Raw genomic sequence first — 22,863 nt, forward strand, 5'->3', positions numbered from 1 at the left:
ATGGGAAGGCCAGTATTTGTTTTCCATCCCCAAATAACTGCATAGTTTGCTTTGTCACTTTAAAATCAACCATATTGCTGTGGATCTAGAACCACATGTCAGCCAGGTCAGGTAAGGATGGCAGATTTTCTTTCCTAAACAGGCATCTGTGAACCAAATGAGCTGTTAAGACAATCTAAATCACCAGCATTGATGCTGCATTTTTAAAATTTCAGAACCTATATTAATTGAATTTAAAATTCCTACCTATCATATTGGAATTTGATCATTAATTTGGACCTCTGGATTAGTATCCCAACAACATAACCACTCTTCTACTGTACCACATGCACCTCAGCCATTCAAGAAGAAATCTCACCGCTCATAATGGGTAGTAAATGTGGCTTTGCAGATAATAATCACATCCAGAGAACTCACACACATATTCAAGGAGCCAAGAGAAAGTACATCTCCAATGCAGTAGGAAAACCAGATCATTTATATTTCTGAATGCAGTCAGGAAGAATTATGTTTTTCATTTGTTTCACTGTGATTTTTAAATAGAAAAGCGCTTTAGTTGTCTCAGTGTTTGTTTTTCATGATTCGCTCTCTGCTGAGTGTCACACATGGTGTGTGTATCTATCTGTCCATTCACTGTACATTCCTTTTCTCACGCTTTGTCTATGTCTGACATTTGCTGTGGGTCTCATCCCTTCCACATAACTCATAATACCTTGTTCTGCTCTTTAACTATCTCCTGACTTTGTGAGAGCTTACTGTTTATTGTAAGACAGAGATCAGCAATTTGCTGGTTGGAATATGGTGTGGAAAATCTGTGGGGGTGGAATGGACATGCTGGCAAGATAGAAAGTGATGGGTTAAAAGCAGTGGTTAGGATGGAGGTGGGGAAGGGAGGGAAATGGTACTGTGTAAAGGCCAGGAGGCTGAGACAGAGGGTGACAAGTCAGAATCATGGGTGTGTATTGTGCAATCTCAGAGAATGCTAGGCAGATTGGGGACTTTGGCATCAGAAGGGAGGTGGGGTGTGGTAAAACTTGTATCTGACAACTGGGGACACATAACCAGGTTCAACTATCAGTGTTGGGCAGTGTGGAGAGATCAGCTGTGAGACATTGAGCAAGAAGGAGACTGAAATTTTGGATCAGTGATTATTCAGGGAAAGGCTGGGAATATTTGTATTGGTATGAACGTATCTCCAGTTGCTACAGTTTAGGATCTGCAATGATTTGAAATTTGGGGACTGGAGTGATGGACGGATTATTTTGAAGAATGGTGATCAGGTTACAGTATGTGAACATGGGGTGGATTGCACTTTACAGGTACTTGGTGTAACTGGAATCTATAAGCATTTGGGCCAAACAGACAACTGAGGGAACTGGAGCGTAGAAACACAGGGTATCGGAGTCTATGAGCACTAGTTTAAGGAGTGGAAACAATTTTGCAGGAGCTGGCAATATAAAAGCAGATTGACTAGAAATCAGTGTCACATTGATATGATTACTTCTTTACAATGAATACATTTTCAGGGCAAGGAATTGAGAAGCTACACTGGCAACAGAGAGAGATGTCAAACGTACAGGTGAATGAGCTGCTCTATAAGAATCAAAGGGAGCAGCTGCACTGGGTGTTCTGGTAGACTAGAGAGAGCAACTATAGTGATTGTGATGGCATGGATAGGAGAATTTGTGTGGAAGTCCAAAATTTTGTACATAAATAGGGCTGGAGTTACACTGAGATCAGAGACATAGAAGGGAGCAAAAGCTCAGCTCCCAGAGTATATGTGTGTTGGTGCAGATGATAATCCTCAGTCACTGAGTTCAGGGAGGCACATCCAAGGGCAAGGTGCAGGAAGGTAAGCTGTGAGTTATTTTTGTCAAAGATTCAAATTTTCTAAACAAGTTTCGAAAAAGAAAAGTTAAAGCTAAAGTTTATTTATTAGTTACAAGTGGGTTTACATTAACACTGCAAAGAAGCTACTGTGAAAATCCCCTAGTCGCCATACTCTGACGCCTGTTCAGAACATAGAACATAAAACATAGAACAGTGCAGTACAGGCCCTTCGGCCTCGATGTTGCGCCAACCAATCAAGGAAAATGAGGGAGAATTTAGCATGGCCAATCCACCTAACCAGCACATCTTTTGGACTGTGGAAGAAACCAGAGCACCCGGAGGAAACCCACGCAGACATGGAGAGCATGTATAAACTCTGCACATACAGTGACCTAAACTGAGGATCGAACCCAGGCCCTGGCACAATGAGGCAGCAGTACTAACCATTGTGTCACTGTGCCTTCCACATGAAATAATTGGATATAATATTATTAGCTGATATTGTTCCAAACTTGTAAAGTGTTTAATAGGGTGGATTGGAAAGCTTGGAATTCTTTCTTCAGACTTCTGATTGGCTGCTTGGGTCATTGGTTGAATTGTTTAAGCGAATTAGGAGGTGAGAGCTTTTTATTGATGTCTGGTGATTTTGATTCGTTGCTTGACAGAGAATGTGAAACTTGAATCAGCCAGCATACTCTGTGCCCTACATACACGGCAGACACTTATTTTCCCACAACCCACAGACTTTCTTAGACACATTCTCACACTTCGCCAATACGTCACTTTCCCACACTCTATGGGCAGGTCAGACACTTTCCCATGTCTCATAGACACATTAACACTTTCCCATATCATATGGAAGCTTTGGACATATGCCAGATTATTTTTTTTCTTCATTATCTAATAAAATTGCTAAATAAAAATGCTTGGTTCTTATAAAGTGTGTATATTTCAGCCAGCTAGCAGTATGAAATTGCCCAGAGTGGATATTTGACAGCGTAGAAAATGAAGAGTGGCCAGGACCTCCATCCATTTATTTTCTGACTTGATGCTGATCCCTTTCCAAATCCCAGGGATGGGGTCATTAGAATATTCAGTTTAGATGCTGGAATCTGTCATTATGAATCAGAGCCACTTGCCTTGATGAGGGGGTGGAAGCTTTAGCAGCTCTGGCCATTCTGAGAAGGGCACCAGACACCAATTGAACTGGAAAAATAGTCTTAAACTTGACGGTACCCCTCAAGGAACTGAGGGTGTTTATTAGAGAATGGAAAGACAATTTTTCTACTTCTTCGAACGTTCAATAGGCTAACAGAGCCCATGCTTCAGCTGACCTTGATACCAAGCAATGTACTCAAAGTGAGAATTGCTAGAACAGCCCAGAAATGCCACGGCACAGGCCCAAAGTTACTTTTCAAAATTATGAATGCAGGCATGGGAAGCAGCTAGCCCCAAAGTGCAATTTGTTGGACAAATTACGTGAGCCGAAACCAAGTGGATTGGGGTAGATAATGTCCCCCACTGGAACAGCACCACAGTTCTCTTTCCCCCTCTTTCAATTCTCCACATTGTATATTTTCTCAGCATTCATTTTAACCAGGATAATAGAATTTTCCTTCCAGCCCAGGGTGTGTCCAGCTCCTCTGAACTCCAGAAACAAATGTCCAGGCAATAAACTATATCAATTCCCTCATTCCTCCTGTTCAGTTTTCCCTGCTTCTTTCCTTTATTTACTTTAGATTTTCTTGATTTGATTTATTATTGTCACATGTATTAACATACAGTGAAAAGTATTGTTTCTTGCGCGCTATACAGACAAAACATACCATTGATAGAGAAGGAAGCGAGAGAGTACAGAATGTAGTATTACAGTCATAGTTAAGGTGTAGAGAAAGATCAACTTAATGCAAAGTAAGTCCATTCAAAAGTCTGACAGCAGCAAGGAAGAAGCTGTTCTTGAGTTGGTTGGTACGTGACCTCAGACTTTAGTATCTCTTTTCCCAAAAGAAAAAGGTGGAAGTGAGAATGTCTGGAGTGCGTGAGGTCCTTAATTATGCTGGCTGCTTTGCCGAGGCAGAGAGAAGTGTAGACAGAGTCAATGGATGGAAGACTAGTTTGCGTGATGGATTGGGCTATATTCATGAACCTTTGTAGTTTCTTGCAGTCTTGGGCAGAGCAGGAGCCAAACTGAGCTGTGATACAACCAGAAAGAATGCTTTCTATGGTGCATCTGTAAAAGCTGGTGAGAGTCATAGCTGACATGAAATATTTCCTTAGACTTCTGAGAAAGTAGAGGAGTTGGTGGGCTCTGTTAACTATAATGTCAGCATGGAGGGACCAGGATAGGTTTTTGATGATCGGGACACCTAAAAATTTGGAGCTCTCAACTCTTTCTACTTCGTCCCATTAATGTAGACAGGGGCATGTTCTCCTTTATGCTTCCTGAAGTCGATGACAATCGCTTTCGTTTTGTTGACATTGAGGGAAAGATTATTGTTGCCACATCAGTTCACCAGATTCTCCATCTCATTCCTGTACTCTGTCTCATCATTGTTTGAGATCCTACCCACTATAGTTGGACACCAATGGTGGTGTCATCAGCAAACTTGAAAATTGAATTGGAAGGGAATTTGGCCACACTGTCATAGGTGTACACGGAGTATAGTAGGGGGCTGAGAACACAGCCTTGTGTTGAGGATTATCATGGAGGAGGTGTTGCTGCCTATCCTTACTGATTGTGGTCTGTGAGTTAGGAAGTTCAGGGTCTAGTTGCAGAGGGAGGTGCTGAGGCCCAGGCCACGGTGTTTAGAGATGTGTTTTTAACATCCAACTGAGAGGATGGGGGGGGGTGTCAATTTAAGAGCACATTCAAATGTCGACACCTTCAACAATGTAGCAACTCTGTGGCACCACGCTGTGGTGCCAGCCTAGGCTGTGCGCTTGATCAGGCATATTAAGGGAAGGGACATTATTTCACATAATTTCACTTTGATCTAAAGGGTGTAAACGAATCAAATGTATGGTTGGTCAAATCGCCTCTGTACTAGCATTTCCTGTGACCTGAATACAAGTGCGGCAGTTCCAAATTACAATCTGGAGTCAGCAGCATGTAAAACAAGGGATTGACTTATAGTTTAAGTTCTCAAGTTTAATTTGCTGCCAATAAATGTTCAGTTAAAAATATCAGGAATTACATTGGCTAATCATAAGGTACAGAATTGAACTGAAAGGTGAGGCTCTACTGTTTAAAATAAAAACATAAATTTTGGATCTACAAATTTATCCATTTATTTCCCATTCTTCGGACACTAAGTGGCATCCTCAGCTGCCAGTTTGGTGGTTAGGAAGAGGCGTGCTTGATATGATTTTTATATTATTTGTTCATGGGACGTAGGCATTGCTGGCTGGACCAGCATTTATTGCCCATCCCTGAGAGCATTTGAAAGTCAACTACATTGCTGTGATTCTGGAGTCACATGTGGGCCAGACCAGGTAAGCACAACAAATTTCCTTCCCTAAAGGACATTGGTGAACCAGATGGGTTTTTGTGATAATTGACAATGGTTTGATGGTCATCATTAGATTTTTAATTCCAGGTTTTTACTGAATTCAAATTCCACCATCTGCCATGGTGGGATTTGAACCTGGGTCCCACAGAACATTATCCTGGGTCTCTGGATTACTAGTCAGTGACAATACCGTTATGCCACCACCTCCCCCAAGAAGTGGAGTCAGAAGTGTGCTGTCCATTATTTTTGTGAAAATCACGAAATCAGTACGCAGCACCCGGCCAATGCTGGTTGCACTCAGGTCTCCAAATAACCCCCATAGAGACTGCTGCAGGCCACAATCAATGAAGTAGATATTTAAAATGCACCTACCCGAATGTAAAGCTGAGAAAGCAGGATTTTGCCAGCCACCGCTACCCCACCACGTCCAGACTGATCACTGCTGCCAGTCTTCCCAGAGAGGTCACTGCTGGTATCCCTTAAAGACCATTGAAGAAATGTTTTCAGATCAACAACATGCTGAAGGAATAATTTTAATGATGTTAGTTGAAGGATAATCTATTATTTACCTATTGTAATTGTAACTCGATGGAGTGCTCTAGTGTGCTGCTTTTCTGTTAAAGGTGCTATATAAATGCACATTGTTGCTGGAAAGCAGAGGATTTTGTCTACTATCTGTCACACATCTTGGTCTGAGCTTGTGTTTTTAATAAAACACAGCAAGCACTCCAGAGGCATGCTGTTGCATACTTGGGTCACGCAACAATAAGAATCAATGTAAACATTTGAGACTATTGTACATAGAGGATATTTGGCAGAAATGCCAACTGAATGCAGAATTAGTCTTGTAATTGGGCAGAGGAACACTATAGAGTAAATGCAGGTGAGTTTGGGTCCCACTCACTGACCACTGGCAGTAAAATCTGCATTCAACAGTTTATCTGCTTGTGGTACAAGTGTATGCTATATAATTTGATAACCCCACTGAAGAATAGTTTAATTTATTACAATATTAATTGTTTTCAGTCTGCACTCATACACATGGAAATGAAGGGAGCAGGCAAAGATCCATGGAACCTTGTCAGTGCACTGTGTTTTTAGGGTACAGGGAACATTGCAAATAGTTGGGGGCTAGTTTGTTATTTTTTAATGTTTTTTTTAATGTGCTTGTTGCATAACAGATTTTGTTTACTTGCTGTTGGGATGTGAGCATCATTGGCAAGGCCAGCATTTATTGCCCATCGCTAACTGCCCTTGAGAAGGGATTTTTATGGAAACACCAGAGCAGGTGAGGAATTGTCATGACAAATCATCAATGGTCTTTGAAACAGCTTTCTTCCTGCTGGACCATTGTAGAACCATAGAATCCCTACAATGCAGAAAGTGGCCATTCAGCCCATTAAGTCTGCACCTATCCAGGCCCTATCCCCAAACCCCACGTGTTTGCCCTGCTAATCTCCCTGACACTAAGGGCAAATAAGCATAGCCAATCAACAAAAATGCCACATCTTTGCTCTGTGGGAGGAAACCGGAGCACTTGGAGCAAACATAGATAGTCACCCAACACCGGAATTGAACCTGGATCCCTGCCTCTGTGAGACAGCAATGCCAGCCACTGTGCCACTTTGATGGGAGAGAAATGAAATCAGAGAGAAGGAATATAATTGATGAATAACAAAAGTAAAAACTAGCCAAAATATTGAATTTAAAAATGAGAGAAACATGCTTAACCAATTAGGACAAGAACATTGAGGACAAACTCCATTGTCAAGGTTTTGCTGATGATAATGAAAAATCCACAAAGTGCTATTAGAAAGATAACCATTGTGCTATTTTGTGGAAACTAATCTTAATTTACTATTTGATAAGCTTCTCCCTTGGATTGGGCCAAACATAAGAGTTTATTGGGTAAAATTGAATCTTATCATTCTAAAAGTCTTCTGTTCAATGCTTTCTATGGGTGTTCCGCAACTTAGTGAAAAATAGACTGATTTCTTTAGAAGGCTATTCCATGTCATCACTCATTAACTTAATGGAACACGTTGTCAATCTGTGTCTATGACACTCAGTGCTAACATAAAAAGAACAATCAGCATAAACTCTACAGAATATATGGTAAAAGATTAACTGATATGAGTCGTACGAAGACTGTAATTTCATTTGGGCTTCAGGGATTACATTTCTCTTGAAACTTCTCTCCAAATATTCTCCTCTTGCTTTCTTTTCTCTTGAAAATAGTGGTTGGTTTTGGGGTAAAGTTCTGGGCGGAGAAAGTATGATCGGGTGGCCCTTCTTTATTTGAGCCTGAGGAATGAGCATTTTGAATCATCCAAGTTCAGCTTGATTTTGTTCCCAGTCACAATCCATATGCATTCACTTCCGACAAGGTGTCACAGGATAATCCAAGTTTTTCTTTGCCCTTTTTAGCACCCACTCTAAAGCTCTAACTGAGTTTGGCTAAATCCTCAGGAAGCTAAATCATTCCAGTCTAAATGGTTCAGGATATGAAGTGTTGTCTTGATTCTGTTGATAATATTCTCCTGTCTGAGATAGAGATAATGAATTTAAGCTCACTATGAATGTAAATACAGGATCTAGGCAGAAAAAGCTCTCCCTGGTGTCCTGACTAGTGTTTTGCTCTCGCTGAATGTCATTCAGGGAAGATTGCATTGGTAATGTCACTGGACTAGTAACCCAAAGGTTGAGTTTGACGCTCTGGAGACATGCTGAGATCCCATCATGATGGGGCTGGTGAAATTTAAATTTGTTTGATAAATCTGGAATATAAAAATGCTTGTCTCTGTAATGGAGACCATGAAACCATTAAAGTCCCACCTGGTTCGTTAATGTTCTTTGGGGATGGAAATCTGTCACCTTTACCTACATATGACTCCAGACCCATAGTAATATGACTAACCCTGAAATGGTAAGCCACTTAGTGAAGGGCAATTAGGGATGGGCAACAAATGCTGGCCCTGCCAGTGATATGACCACATCTCTTGAAAGAATAAAAGAAAACAGATTAGCTGATCACTCATCTCATTTGTTGTTTACGCTACCTTGATTTTTGTTTTACCATAAAGGGTGATGCATTTACCCACTAAAGCCACCTAAGGAACTTTCACTCATTTAGCTAATGGAATCAATTGAATGAGATTACTGTTAACCACTCCCAGGTAGCTTTATTTATTTTAATCTAATTATGGGCTGCATAGTGGCACAGTGCTGCCTCAGTGCCAGGGACCCAGGTTCAATTCTAGCCTTGGCTCACTGTCTGTGTGTAGTTTGCACATTCTCCTTGTGTCTGCGTGGGTTTCCTCTGACTGCACCAGTTTCCTCCCACATGCCAAAGATATGTGGGTTAGGGTAATTGGCCATTCTAAATTGCCTCTTAGTGTAAAGGGAATTAGCAGGTTGAATATGTGAGGGTGACGGGGATAGGACCTGGGTAGGATTGTGGTCAGTGCAGACTCGATAGGCCAAATGGCCTCCTTCTGCACTGCAAGGATTCTATGATTCAATGAGCCAAGGTTTAGAGTTTCTTTGTAAAACACAGCAAATAAAACACAGCAATACAAGTTGCAATATAAAATAACATAACGCTCATTTAAAAAAAATGTAATTGTTACCATCACTGAGGGACATCTGTTGCCAACAATAAAACCTGCTGGAAACGGTTTAGTACAACGGTTCCCTTTCTCTTTCACTCCCCCTATAGAATCACAGCAGGTAACGCAGGTTAGATTGGCTTTCAAGTTGCAGCATGCCACTGGGCAAATCAATTATTCAAGCTTTTCCTGGTTTATTAGCCCTGGAATAAGTAACATTCCTTGAATTTCCAACTTTCTCTAGAACCAGGAAGAAGCTGTGTGCATAGATAGTGTCCAAAATATTCTGCATACAAAGCCACATGACATTCTACAGGTCTGGGATGAGATCCACTTTCCGCAGCGTTATTGAAATTGTTCAAACCCTGTGGAATATAATGGAATATACAACCTTGCAGAATACAATGAATATACAACCCTGTAGAACATAATGAAATAAAGTGAAAAGCTAGAAACAGTAGAAGTCCAAAGAAACTTGGAGGTCCAGTAGAGAATATAATCAGAAAGATGAATGGAATGCCTGCCTTTATATCGAAGAGATTAGAATACAAGAGGGTAGAAATCATGCTTCACCTATACAACAGCCTGGTTAGCCCACACCTAGAGTAAGGTAAGCAGGCTGTGTGACATTGCTAAGCAAGGATACATTGGCCCTGGAGAATCTGCAGCCTGGATTTACCGGGATGATGAATTACAAGGAGAGATGGTACACACTTGGGCTGCATTCCCTGCAGTTTAGGAGATTAAGGGGTGATTTGATCAAAGTTTTCATGATATTAAGGGAGATAGTTTCTCTCTACCTAAACTATTTGCAGTGTCTTGGGAGTCTAGGACTAAGGCACATGATTTCAAAATTAGAGCCATACCTTTCAGGGGTGAAATTAGGAAAGGAATTGATACACTGGGCGATAGAAGTTTGGAATGTTCTGCTGAGAGCAATTGATGCCACATCAATAGGTAATTTTAAAATTGAGATTGATAGCTTTTTATTAATCAAATACGTTAGGGGATGTGGGCCAAAGACAGATACATGAGGTTAATGGCAGATCATCCAACTCCCATGATCTTTTTTAATGGTGGAAGGGGGTTCAAAAGCCTATATCCCTTCTTACATTCCTTTATTATTTTCATACTTAAAGGTAAAGAACCAATCTGGTTCTACATGAATGCTGGGTTGTAAGTAACAAGAGGAACTTAAAGGCATCATACAATCACAGGATCCCTACAGTACTAAAGAAGGTCATCTGGTTCATCGAGTCTGCACCGACTCTCCAAAGAGCAAAGAGCCATATGGAGGGGAGGGGAGTTCTCCCCTCCACCCTATCCCAATAATCCTGCTCATTTAACATGGCCAATCCACCTAACCTATACATTTTTGGGAGAAACCGGGGCATCTGGAGGAAACCCACACAGACACAAGGAAAATGTACAAATTCCACACAGTCACCCAAGGCTGGAATTGAATGGTACTAACCACTGTGCCAGCATACCATCATCATTGCCTCTGCTAAACAAATACTACTGTTCATTTCTACACTTCAACTATTTCAATGAAATATAGGAGAACTTCTCGAGGTGTTTTTAGAAGTACAGAAAGCAGAAGCCTTGCAGTGATTACAAGATAATATAGCAGCTTATGACCTAGAGCCCAATGATTCCAATGATATAACAATTCCAGAACTCAAACCTGGGTGATTTATTCTATTCTGCTTGTTCACTGCGATCAGACGATCTAATTTTTTTTGTTATCTCTTTATTAAAAATATATCTTTAATTAATGCAATGATTTTATTTCATGTTTGTGGCAAGAACCATTGTAAACGATGTTCACAGGAGATGAATCTCATCTCATTAAAGCAGTTATCAAGAAATTATTTCCACTTCATTTACTGGGGAGCTAGTTGACTGCTGCATATCGTACTGCCAAGCAGATGCAAGTATTTCCTGTGACTAACTGCTCTGGCTCAATAAAGAACCAGTGTGTATATTCAAGTTCTTTGCTTTGAATGCTTGATCACAGAAACATTCTGCATTGGTTTACACAATGTGGAGTCCTAGCACCGGACACTGGGGAGGCACAAGAAGACAAGATAGCTGCAGTTTACAAACTGTTGCTCCGAACTTAGCACCAGTTCTGTCCGGACTGTCTTCCTTGGAGGAAACCTGAGGTGGATGTCAGGAATTAGCAAGGGGCGCCTCCTCCGCCCTAGGGGTATCCGGTCCCTTGGAAGCAGTCTCAACAAGTCCCGTCCACGCAATTGCCTCGGTGCCCAATGTCCAGGAAGAGGAGAGAGTCCAGGCGCCACCAGAAACTCCTGTCTGTGGTGACTGCTGACATGCATACACACACCTCAATCACTGTTAGTTCACTTCCTCCTCAAAGTAAAAAGAGTCAGACTGAAAGCAGGGTCTGCTAACAACCGTTAACTTGTGGGGTTTTTTTTAGAAAAGCAACAATAATTGCCAAGTGGAAGTCAAGTACATATAATTCCAGAGCCAAGCTTTTAATCATTAGTAAAGCAATCAGCCCCTTTACGTTGTGGAATTTATAAGCCACGCACAGTGATAAGTTATCTATGTAAATCGTTTAATTAAATACACCTCGCCTATAAATTAAACCCTTTTGTGCCAGCGAACTCTCCGTCAGTTGTCAGTGGATGGTTTGGCTCCACAAGTCTTGACAAGTGCAGGCGACCATGAAAACAGAGAAGATTTCTTTCACAGGTTAGATATCTTTCCCTGCTGGGGTGAGTTGACCACTGTACTCTCTAACTGTGACTGTAAGAGGCGATCCTTGGCCATGGCCGGGGGAGGAGAGGGGAGGTGGGGGCGGAGGAAGAAGGACTCGCTTTGTGAAACCCGAGCAGCATCTATCTGTAGCCGGGGTCGGTTACACACTTCCCCGGGTGGGTGTTTTGGGCTGGCTGTGTGAAGGAGCTGTTTGTGTTGTTTCAGTGTATGGGGGGGGGGGATGCAGAGAGAGAGACTGAGCCAGTGACCAATCCACATTGCCACGTCGAAAGTCAGCAGGGGAGAAAGTTGCGGAAAGAAATATTTGCTTGGCACGCGTGATTTGCCGAATTGATCTTTTCTCCTCCTAGAATTTGACCGCTTAACTCCTTAGTAAAACCCGTCCCAAGGGTTTAGTTACGGTGATAGGTGCGCTTTGCAGTTTGAATGAATGCAGAATGCAAGCCTCCTCGCTCCCTGAACCTCAGTTTGACGCCGATTTATCTGAGATACCGGCTTGTATTTTAAATTATTCCATTTTAGTTGGTGAAAGATTGGCATTCCCTCCCCACCTCGCACAGCAAGTAGAGTGGGAGCAGATCCGAGTCATCATTTGACTAGTTGGTGTAGGAAACAGAAAATCACTAACAGCTTTTATTTGCAATGAGAAATCCTTTCCAAGTTGTGAAATGAAGCATTCTCCCATCATTACTGGTGGGCTGGTGACTCATCTCTCAGCTAGAAAGCAGCTTGGTTGAATTGTGTTGAAACTGAAATGATTAAACTCATCTGAACTTTTGTGTGGTAGCTAAAGTTGCAACACACACACACACAAAGACTCCAGCAAAGCTTGAATGGTTTCAAGAAGAAGATAGATATATTTTAATATTAAAAAGATAAAGGGATAAGGGGAACAGGTAGGGAGGTGGATTTGAGACCAGGGAGAGATCAGCCATGATCCCAATCAAGTGGCTAAGGGGTGACACAGTGGTTAGCACTACTGCCTCATAGCACCAGGGACCCGGGTTCAATTCTGGCCTCGGCTCACTGTCTGTGTGGAGTTTGCACATTCTCCCCGTGTCTGCAAGGTTTTCCTTAGAGTGCTCCAGTTTCCTCCCACAGTCCAAAGATGTGCGGGTTAGGTTGACTGGCCATGATAAATTGACCCTAATGTCAGGGGATTAGCAGGATAAATATGTGGAGTTACGGGAATAGGGCCTGGGTGGGATTGTGGTCGGTACAGACTCGGTGGGCCGAATGGCCGCCTTCTGCACTGTAGGGATCCTGTGATCTGATTGAATGACAGAGCAGGTTAGATGGGTTGAATTTGCCCACGTCTGCTCCTAATGCCGATGTCCCTGAAGTTTGATTTTGTGGCTAAGTACTACTGAAGGACTCGCGTGTATATAACACAAGTATGCAAATTTAACTAAATTCGCCCGGAGCTGTTCCCATCAGATGAAAAGCTGCCCATATGGGTACTGTGATGTGATCTGATAGTGGGGCAGGTGAGAATGCGCCCCAGTGGTTAGACGAAGCACTGGCTGCTTGCTGCTGTTTGGATAGTGTGACGCTGGCGTTCCGGCAGAGCCAGGGTAAATGAGAGTGACAGGCTGATTCAGGGAGCTCAGGACCGCCCGGCATTACTCACATACCACCGCCCCCACCAGCCCTCTCTCCTGCCTCTGTGTGTGTGTATATATAGATATCCAAGAGAGAGCGCCCTCAGTGCTTTTTTTTTGCAATCACTTACCGGGCACGGATCGTACGAGGGACAATACAGGGACTATCAGACACCCAAAGCTGCAATTTCTAATCAAGTGACCAACTTGATAACATGACTGTTAAATCCAGCTCCTCAGGATCTACTGTCACCTACTCCAAAATGAGAGGGGTGGTCGCGATACTTACTGGTAACTTATCTTATCACTTCACAAGAAAAATATATAATGTCAAAAGGCTGCAAGTTGCAATCGTATATGTTCAGATTTTAAAATTCCTCAGCTAGCATTTTCTTTTATAAATCGCTCATCGTGGAGATTTAAGTGCTGGCGATAAATTACTTCTTAACTTGTAAAGCTGCATCAAGGCGATTGCACTTTTTTGGGACTTGTTTGAGTCTTGTAATTTTAATTTATTGAGTTGTTCCTTCCAAGACTCCTTATCGAGTGTTTTGTTTTTGCAGCTTTCATGAAACAAAGGCGAATGGGACTAAACGATCTTATCCAGAAAATAGCAGCCTCTCAGTCCTACTCCTGTAGACAGTAAGTATGCCCTGCTTTAACTTTGACTCACTACTTAGTGCATGATCACCGGGCAGAGTGTACAGGAGCTGCCGGTCACCACAGCTGGAGACGCAGCCGTTTTTTAAGGGTGATAATGGGGCAGGATTGGGAGGAGGGGGTGAATTTGTTGGGTTTTGAGCAGAGCCTGTCCACCTTCCCCAGTTTGTAATCCTGGCACAATAGCGCGTCTGTCTGCGCCGAGACATCGCCGGCTAATTTCTTCCCTTCGAACAAAGCCCTGTGTTCACTGGGATCACAGTCTGATTCAGAACAGGGTTACCGGCTTGTGGACAGGTTCTGGAAACCACTTCAGGCCTCCGTTTCTAACAGGTTGTAAATTTTTTCCCTCCCTTTTCAAACAGCTCAGAAGTCCCGGCTATGTTACATGTCAGTCCCAAAGAAACGGAAGCGAATGGGGAAAGCGCGTCTCCTCCAGTGAGTATCTAAGATAGCAGCATTTAATTATTCCCTTTTTAAAACCAAACTCTTCACACAAGCTCTACTAACTTGCCTTTTTTTTTCCTGTGATTTCTCCTGCAGCCCAGCCCTACAACAGCACAGATTAACCTAGGTCCTTCCTCTAACCCACAGTGAGTGTCATTCATTTTTAGTGAGTGATCTTTAAACAATGATTTTGTTTTGCTGTTTACTTGGAGTGAATTTCACCCAAGGAATGTTGTTCCATTTTAACTTGTCTTACTCTCTGATCCTTAGGGCCAAGCCAAGTGACTTCAACTTCCTAAAGGTCATTGGAAAAGGAAGTTTTGGAAAGGTAACAGTTTATACATTGTTCTATATTCCGATTGCAAACTGTAAAATCATCTTTCCTTCTGGTTAATGTGTTTCTCTAAATATGTGGCTTTTTTTGGACAGGTCCTACTTGCAAAACACAAAGCTGATGACCAATTCTATGCTGTGAAAGTTTTACAGAAAAAGGCCATCTTGAAAAAGAAAGAGGTAATAATTTACACTACTTAAATTTTTTAAAAAATCAATCTTTTTTCTGTAACTTCCTGCTGTACTGACATTAGGTTATCAAGCTTGCCTTTTTTCTGACATGAACGTATATTCTTGAGTTTTGTCACTCACTTAGCCCTTTTTACTCTCCCCTCCCATTGCAGGAAAAGCACATCATGTCGGAGCGTAATGTCTTGCTGAAGAATGTGAAACACCCTTTCCTGGTGGGGCTCTACTACTCCTTTCAGACGGCCGACAAACTCTACTTTGTCCTGGACTACATCAATGGAGGCGAGGTAAATCGCAGGGGATTAACTGCGGGATTGGGTTTCCTGTCCCAAGTAAGAGCGGGTGAAAGGCTTATTTATTGTAAGAGGGGGAGATTTGGGAGCGGACACGGACGGCACTGTAATTAGCTGCTGAGTGAGAGATGTAAAGTTGGGCCTGGGGGAGGGTGGGAGTCTCTGACAGGACATTTCATTTTACTATTGCTGTGTAACAGTTTAAAAATGGGTGCTGTGCTTGCTTTCCGATTGATTTTAGTTTATTTATTTGTTGGTTTGCTCTCTGCTTACAGTTGTTTTATCACCTCCAACGAGAGCGTTGCTTCCTGGAACCACGAGCTCGCTTTTATGCAGCTGAGATTGCCAGTGCTCTGGGTTACCTCCATTCTCTTAACATTGTTTACAGGTTAGTGAGACTCGACTAAGGAAACCAACCGCTTGATTAAACTGTAAACTGCTACTTAAAAATCTGAAGAAGGAACAAAATTAAAGTGCAGAATTTTTAAATCGTGCTACACCAAAACTACTGAAATTTGCTTTATTGTCACGTGTATTAGTATATAGTGAGAAGTATTGTTTCTTGCATGCTATACAGACAAAGCATTATGTTCATAGAGTACATAGTGGAGGTAAGGTGAGGGTGCAGAATGTAGTGTTGCAGTCTTAGCTAGGGTGTCGAGAAAGATCAACTTAATATAAAGTAGATTCATTCCAAAGTCTGATAGCAGCAGAGAAGAAACTGTTCTGGTCTTCAATAGGTGGGTACATGATCTCAGACTTCTGTACCTTTTTCCTGACGGAAGAAGGTGGAAAAGAGTATGTCTGGGGTGCACGGGGTCCTTAGACTCACTGTTTTTCCTGGACAGCGGGAAGCATAGATGGAGTCAATGAATGGGAGGCTGGTTTGCGTGATGGGCTGGGCTTCGTTCATGACCCTTTATAGTTTCTTGTGTTGTGTGTTGGATGTAGATTTGAGTGGATTGTGAAGTAACTCTCCCTTGTGTTTTTTTTTTAAATCTTACAGAGATTTAAAGCCTGAGAATATTTTACTTGATCGCCAAGGACACATAGTTCTGACTGATTTTGGCCTATGCAAAGAGAACATCGAATCGAATGGCACAACATGCACTTTCTGTGGCACACCTGAGGTAAGTCAAGCATTTATCTTGAATCCTTTCTACATTCTATTGCTGGCCAGTCATTATCCCCTTCAGAAAACATTTTAAACCATGAAGCACACAGAACCACAGCTGACTTTGGAAGTTGCATGTCACGTAAACAAGTTGATGTTGGTCCCATCAGAGAGAGAGATGCGCCTCTGAAGAACCACTGTTCCTCAGTGCCTCTAGAGGCAGCAGATCCTTTTGTTTTATTTCTCTCTGGCTGTGGTCACATTGAACGCTCAGCCTACCTTGATCGAGTTAGCCTATTGATGCCATGCATGGATCCTCCCCAGCTATTAGGAAAGATCTGCTTCAACAGCTGTACTCAGATAATCCTGAGTGTACATTGTTTTTGCTTCTGTCTGGGATGTAGAATATACACTGAACCAAGCCTTTTAGAACCAACTCTAGTAAGTGCAACGTAAAGTAGCACTTTTCAATGAACAATAATAGTATCAATAATCACATTTTTATAAAGTGTTGTCTACTGTATCAGAGTTTGTTTCTCACTGTGTGATTTAAATTGTCTCTTAATTTATTCTGTTACAGTACTTGGCCCCTGAAGTTTTACATAAACAGCCCTATGACCGAACAGTTGACTGGTGGTGCCTGGGTGCAGTTCTCTACGAGATGTTGTATGGATTGGTAAGCATTTCTAAACAAGCAGTCTAAATGTTTCTTTAATTTAAAGCATCAAATATATTATTCTAAATTGTGAATCTTTTGCTTTAATACAGCCACCCTTCTATAGCAGGAACACTGCTGAGATGTACGATAATATTGTAAACAAGCCACTACTTTTGAAACCAAACATCTCCAATGCTGCCAGAGACCTGTTGGAGGGCTTACTGCAAAAAGACAGAACAAAACGCCTGGGTGCAAAGGAGGACTTTGTAAGTAAACAGGATTAAATAGTTTTGCCTATTGCCTTCTACTGTATGGAGTAGTTGCTTGTATAATGTAAATACATTGATAAAATTAAGACGCCTCAAACCTTGCATTTCTGAAATATTCTGTACTGAGGTCATGAATATTTGGGAAAATTATTAATATATGCATTCGGATCACTGTTTAAGTACACACAATAGACCATTTGAACAAAATATACTCTTTTTATGTATAAACATGACCAGTTACTGTGTTCCTACATCTTAAACCTAATTGTTGAACTACCTAAGTACCATTTGCAAATCAATCTTTTTTTATCAGTTAAAGTCCTTTTTCATTTGACCATAATTCCTCTTTCTACAGTTGGATATCAAGGCTCACATCTTCTTTAGCCCAATAAACTGGGCTGATCTAAATGCCAAGAAGCTAACACCTCCATTTAACCCAAATGTGGTAAGTTAATCATTACTTTACACAATTGCTTCACAATAGCCAATTTGTGCAGTTAACACAAACAAAGCAGCCCACCTTTGTTTCTCTCCTTTCTTTATTCGAGGAATTATGTCTAAAATTACAGCAAAAATCTAAACTGGAATTACAATTTTTTTTTAGAGTGGACCTTCTGACCTGCAGCACTTTGACCCAGAGTTCACAGAGGAGCCAGTTCCAAACTCAATTGGCAGATCACCCGATAATGCTCTGATTACTGCCAGTGTTAAGGAAGCATCAGAAGCTTTCCTAGGATTTTCATATGCTCCGCCCATGGACTCCTTCCTGTAGTGAATCACTAAACTGAATTGTCTCATTGGGCTTACCTTAACTGAGCGCCGCGTTCGGTTTACCAAGAAATGGGACTTGGCTGGAAGGAAAACAATACATCTCATTGGCAGCTGCCTGGCCTTCAACTCCATTTCTGAAGTGGTGCTGAAATGTTCGAGGAGCATTTATTGCTCGTGTGGGTCTGGGAGACGGCAGCCGTAGTGCTGTGCTGCTGCTGCACGCCAGAAGAAAGTCCATTAATCAAAGGGACGGAGAAAAGAACTTTTTGTCATCCATCCACCATCTGAAGATCTGTAATTTAAACCTGACTAGAAAAGGATGATCGTCTGAGGACTGTGGTTTCACCTACTTATGCCTTTTGCTGTCAGCAAGGTTGTAGGCATTGGATTGGTCACATGCAAGAATTGTGATGCAACATATAGAAATGTGAACAATAGTATGTGTGGCTTAATTTGGCCATTGGACTTGATGATTGCTCTGAGGTTTAAACATTGACTGGAGAGATTTTGATCGACACAGTAGGCACTACACTGTGGGATATATTCATCATCCGTGAGATGAAATGTTGCAATACCATCTGTGTATAATTTAACTCACCTTTTCAATACACTCTCTCATACACATATATACACACACACGCACACACACACACATAAACACACACAGACACACACATATAATTAATCCCTAAGATAGTTCACTACAATATGCTTGAAGCATTGCTGCTATAGATAGAACTATAAATTTTTGTTTCTAGGACCAAAATGCCCCATTGTGCAGTCTGTCTTAAAACTACCAACTGGCTTCTGTGTGCTAGTAATCCCATATGTATAAAGTAACTTTGTTTTTTGTTTCTATCACATTCCAGATTTTAATGGTCGTCTCATTTTAGCTGTGCATATGTAAAGAAATCTGTGTGTTGTGATCTGTTGCTGCACTAGTTTTAATGTGTATATTTAAGACATTGCCAGTAATGTAAATGTTTTTTTCTGTATAATAGATTATAATTTTAATTTGTTTTGAAATATACACATTCCTGAACTAAGGTTGAGTTTGCAATAAATGTGCAACTATTTTAAAAATAAATTACTCCAAGTTTTGTAACTAAGTCAAAAATAATGCACTGCTGCTTTGCAAATTTCAATAGAGACATAGACTGGAATTTTACCAGCACACCTGCCCCAGAGTCAGGGCAAGGCTTGCAAAACAAAGGACAATACAGCACAGGAGGAGGCCCTTTGGCTCTCCAAGCCTGCGCCAATGACATCCTATCGAGACCAAACACTTGTATCCCTCTATTCCTCATCTGTTCATCTGTCCACCCAGATAAATTTAAACATGGCTAATGTATCTGCCTCCATCACCTGACTAGGCAGCACATTCCAGGCAACCACCACCCCGTATGAACAGAATTCTCTGTTGGACTCGAGCGAGGCCGTAAAATCCTGGCCATAGTCAAAGACAAGTTAACTGGACACCAAATTCACACTTTATCATGAGTCAATGGAAGATCTGTTAAACTTCCCAACATTTTTCAGGCATTTCTTCATTTTCCTTGCCATTAACACAGTAGAATCCACAATCTCAGTACTTTTTACCTTCCTCAGTATGTTACTAGTGATTATGGTTGATTTTCAGTGGAAGATAAAGGTTAATTTTCCATGTCTCTGCAATTGAAATTCAAGAGTTTTTGGATTCTAGGTATTGCTGGAGCTCTGAACTGCCCTTTTATTAGGTTTAGTGAGGTGCTAAGGCCACCTCAAAGTAAATTGAGCAAATCACCATCAATGAACGAGCCATAGCACCACACTGATGCTTTATTGAGAAGCAGTTTGCTCTTTAGTTTACTATTGACAGTAGCACACTCATGCCATCAATAGCATATTATTTCCTGCATTATGACAGTGCTGCATTTCAAAAGTACTTGATTTGTTATAAAGAGTTTTGGGTCATATGGATGTGAATGGTACTTTATAAATGCAAGTCATACCTTATGATGGAATCTATGTCTCAAAAACTCCAATGTTTTATCATGCAATTCTTTCACACTACAGCACACATTGTATAAACTGGGCCTTTTCCAGGCTTTCATAATAACTTTCAACACTTTCTCCACACTTCTGTGTTTCTCCTTTGTCCATAATTTACACCCTCAGTGTAAATTATATTGGTGAAATGAGATAATGGATATTTTGTGTCAGGGTCCAAGAAATACATCTAGTTCAACTCATATCATGTTTAGCTCCAGAAACTTGTGTGGAAGATATTTGAATGACTTCTCTGCTGCAACACTATAGGAAAGAACTGGGTCATACTCTTTGTGGGTACAGGAGGCTATATCCATTACATTGATAACATTCACAGCTACCTCAATCTTTCTTTGTTATACAATAGTCTGCATTTTGTTAGTGCCATTAGTGTATAAATAACATTCCAAGGTACTTTACAAAAAGATTTTCAAGCAAAAATTGACACAGAATAAAGAAGGAGATATTGGGAGGAATAACTGAAAGCCAGGCCACACAATCGGTTTAATGAGGGTTTCGATAGAGGAGAACAGAGTTTAAGAAGTTACTGTGAAAATCCTCTAGTTGCCACACTCTGGTGCCTGTTTGGGTACACTGAGGGAGAGTTTTAACCAGCACATTTTTTTCAACTGTGGGAGGAACCTGGAGTATCCAGAAGAAACACATGCAGACATGAGGGGAATGTACAGACTTCACACAGACGGTGAACCAAGCCAGAACTGAACCCAGTCCCTGGTGCTGTGAGGCAGCAGTGCTAACCACTGTACCACCACATTCATAGTAACTTCATTGAAGTGTTAATGTAAGCCTTACTTGTGACAAAGAAAGAAAGGATTTAGGCGAGAACACAGCCAAGGTGGAGTGAGGCAACTGAGAGTTACAAAAGAGATCAGAGTTAGAATAAGTCAGAGTTCCAAGAGTATCATGAAGGCATAATCATTTTTTTGATTATTTGAGAAACGTGTAAGGTTTCAATAGATCTGCCTCTCAGAGGTGTGAAAATGGAGAAAAGAAAAAGGTTTGCATACTGCAGAAAACTCTATACTTGAATCTGAAATTTGGATAAGTCCATTAAAACTTACCATCAGGTAAGTGTGAGTTTAGGAAATTGGCTTGTTACTTGCAACAGGAAAAAGCAATAATACTTAGACTGGTAGCTAACGTAAAAAGGGATACATTTCAATATTATTTTGTTTTAAAATAACTTCTTTATTCAATAGGCTCCACCTCAAGAAAGGTCCTTATTAGTTCTGTGCTGAGCTTTAATCTCATAACTTATTTCAGCATCTTACACTGGAAAATAATAACAGATCCCTTCCAATAATAAATCATTTGTACAGAGTCACTTAATGAGATTACACTAAGGAGGACAGGCCAATGCAACTAAAACATTTTATTAACAGGATGGACAGTGTTGCTAACAATAGATGGGGAGCAACATTATATGTAGAATTTGATTTAATTTGATTTATTATTGTCACATGTATTAACGTACAGTGAGAAGTATTGTTTCTTGCATGCTATACATACAAAGCATATCGTTCATAGAGAAGGAGATGAGAGAATGCAGAATGTAGTGTTACAGTCATTGCTACGATGTGGAGAAAGATTAACTTAATGCAAGGTAAGTCCATTCAAAAATCTGACGGCAGCAAGGAAGAAACTGTTCTTGAGTTGGTTGGTACGTGACCTCAGACTTTTGTATCTTTTTCCTGAAGGAAGAAGGTGGAAGTGAGAATGGCCAGGGTGAGTGGGGTCCTTAATTATGCTGGCTGTTTTGCTGAGGCAGCGGAAAGTGTAGACAGAGTCAATGGATGGGAGTTTGGTTTGCGTGATGGATTGGGCTACATTCATGTCCTTTTGTAGATCCTTGCAGTCTTGGGCAGAGCAGGAGCCATACCAAGCTGTGATACAACTAGAAAGAATACTTCCTGTGATGCATCTGTAGAAGTTGCTGAGAGTCATAGCTGACATGCCAAATTTCCTTAGTCTTCTGAGAAAGTAGAGGCGTTGGTGGCCTTTCTTAACTATAGTATCAGCATGGGGGGACCAAAACAGGTTGTTGGTGATCTGGATGCCTAAAACTTGAAGCTTTTGACCCTTTCTACTTTATCCCCGTTGATGTAGACAGGGGCATGTTCTCCTTTACGCTTCCTGAAGTCGATGACAATCTCCTTTGTTTTGTTGACATTGAGGGAGAGTTGCCGCACCAGTTCACCAGATTCTCCATCTCATTCCTATATTCTGTCTTGTCATTGTTTGAGATCCGACCCACTGCGGTGGTGTCATCAGCAAACTTCAAAATCGAATTGGAGGGAAATTTGGCCACACAGTCATAGGTGTATAAGGGGTATAAGAGGAAGATCAGAACACAACTTTGTGGGGCACCGGTGTTGAGGATGATCGTGAAGGAGATGTTGTTGCCTATCTTACTGATTGCGGTCTGTGAGTTAGGAAGTTCAGGAACCAGTCGCAGAGGGAGGTGATGAGGCCCAGGCCACAGAGCTTGGAGAGTTTCATGGGAATAATGGTGTTGAAGGCTGGGCTATAGTCAATAAATTGGAGCCTGACATAGGTGCCCTTTTTATCTAGGTGCTCCAGGGTTGAGTGCAGGGCCAGGGAGATGGCCTCTGCTTTGGACCTGTTATGGTGGTAGGCAAACTGTAGTGGACCTAGGGAGTCTGGGAGGCTGGAATTGATTCATGCCCTGACTAGCCTTTCGAAGCACAGCATAAGGCATTTGACAAGGTACCTCACAAGAGGTTATTGCAGAAGGTTAGGGGGCATGGAGTTGGTGGTAGG

At 41.5% G+C, this 22,863-nt stretch overlaps 1 protein-coding gene across 5 annotated transcripts in view; it reads left to right on the forward strand.

Annotated features, from left to right (window-relative positions):
- The window catches only part of sgk1 (serum/glucocorticoid regulated kinase 1), an 86,816-nt gene extending 67,696 nt beyond the window's left edge, over positions 1 to 19,120 (forward strand). For 2 of the 5 annotated variants that reach the window (XM_080192736.1, XM_080192737.1), the window contains 12 exons: positions 13,863 to 13,941; positions 14,325 to 14,397; positions 14,503 to 14,552; positions 14,677 to 14,734; positions 14,836 to 14,919; positions 15,084 to 15,215; positions 15,497 to 15,609; positions 16,228 to 16,351; positions 16,916 to 17,011; positions 17,104 to 17,259; positions 17,618 to 17,707; positions 17,867 to 19,120. In XM_080192736.1, coding sequence (XP_080048862.1) covers positions 13,863 to 13,941; positions 14,325 to 14,397; positions 14,503 to 14,552; positions 14,677 to 14,734; positions 14,836 to 14,919; positions 15,084 to 15,215; positions 15,497 to 15,609; positions 16,228 to 16,351; positions 16,916 to 17,011; positions 17,104 to 17,259; positions 17,618 to 17,707; positions 17,867 to 18,034 — 1,223 coding nt within the window. In that variant the 3' untranslated portion in view covers positions 18,035 to 19,120. Of the gene's footprint in view, positions 1 to 11,425; positions 11,695 to 13,122; positions 13,591 to 13,862; positions 13,942 to 14,324; positions 14,398 to 14,502; positions 14,553 to 14,676; positions 14,735 to 14,835; positions 14,920 to 15,083; positions 15,216 to 15,496; positions 15,610 to 16,227; positions 16,352 to 16,915; positions 17,012 to 17,103; positions 17,260 to 17,617; positions 17,708 to 17,866 lie in introns of those variants that run through there. The other 3 variants (XM_080192734.1, XM_080192735.1, XM_080192733.1) reach the window with 3 other exon arrangements.
- The last annotated feature ends 3,743 nt before the right edge of the window (positions 19,121 to 22,863 follow it).

This window comes from Carcharhinus amblyrhynchos, chromosome 7, assembly GCF_965287045.1.
Source record: "Carcharhinus amblyrhynchos chromosome 7, sCarAmb.v2.hapA, whole genome shotgun sequence".
In the NCBI taxonomy this organism is placed as follows: domain Eukaryota; kingdom Metazoa; phylum Chordata; class Chondrichthyes; order Carcharhiniformes; family Carcharhinidae; genus Carcharhinus; species Carcharhinus amblyrhynchos.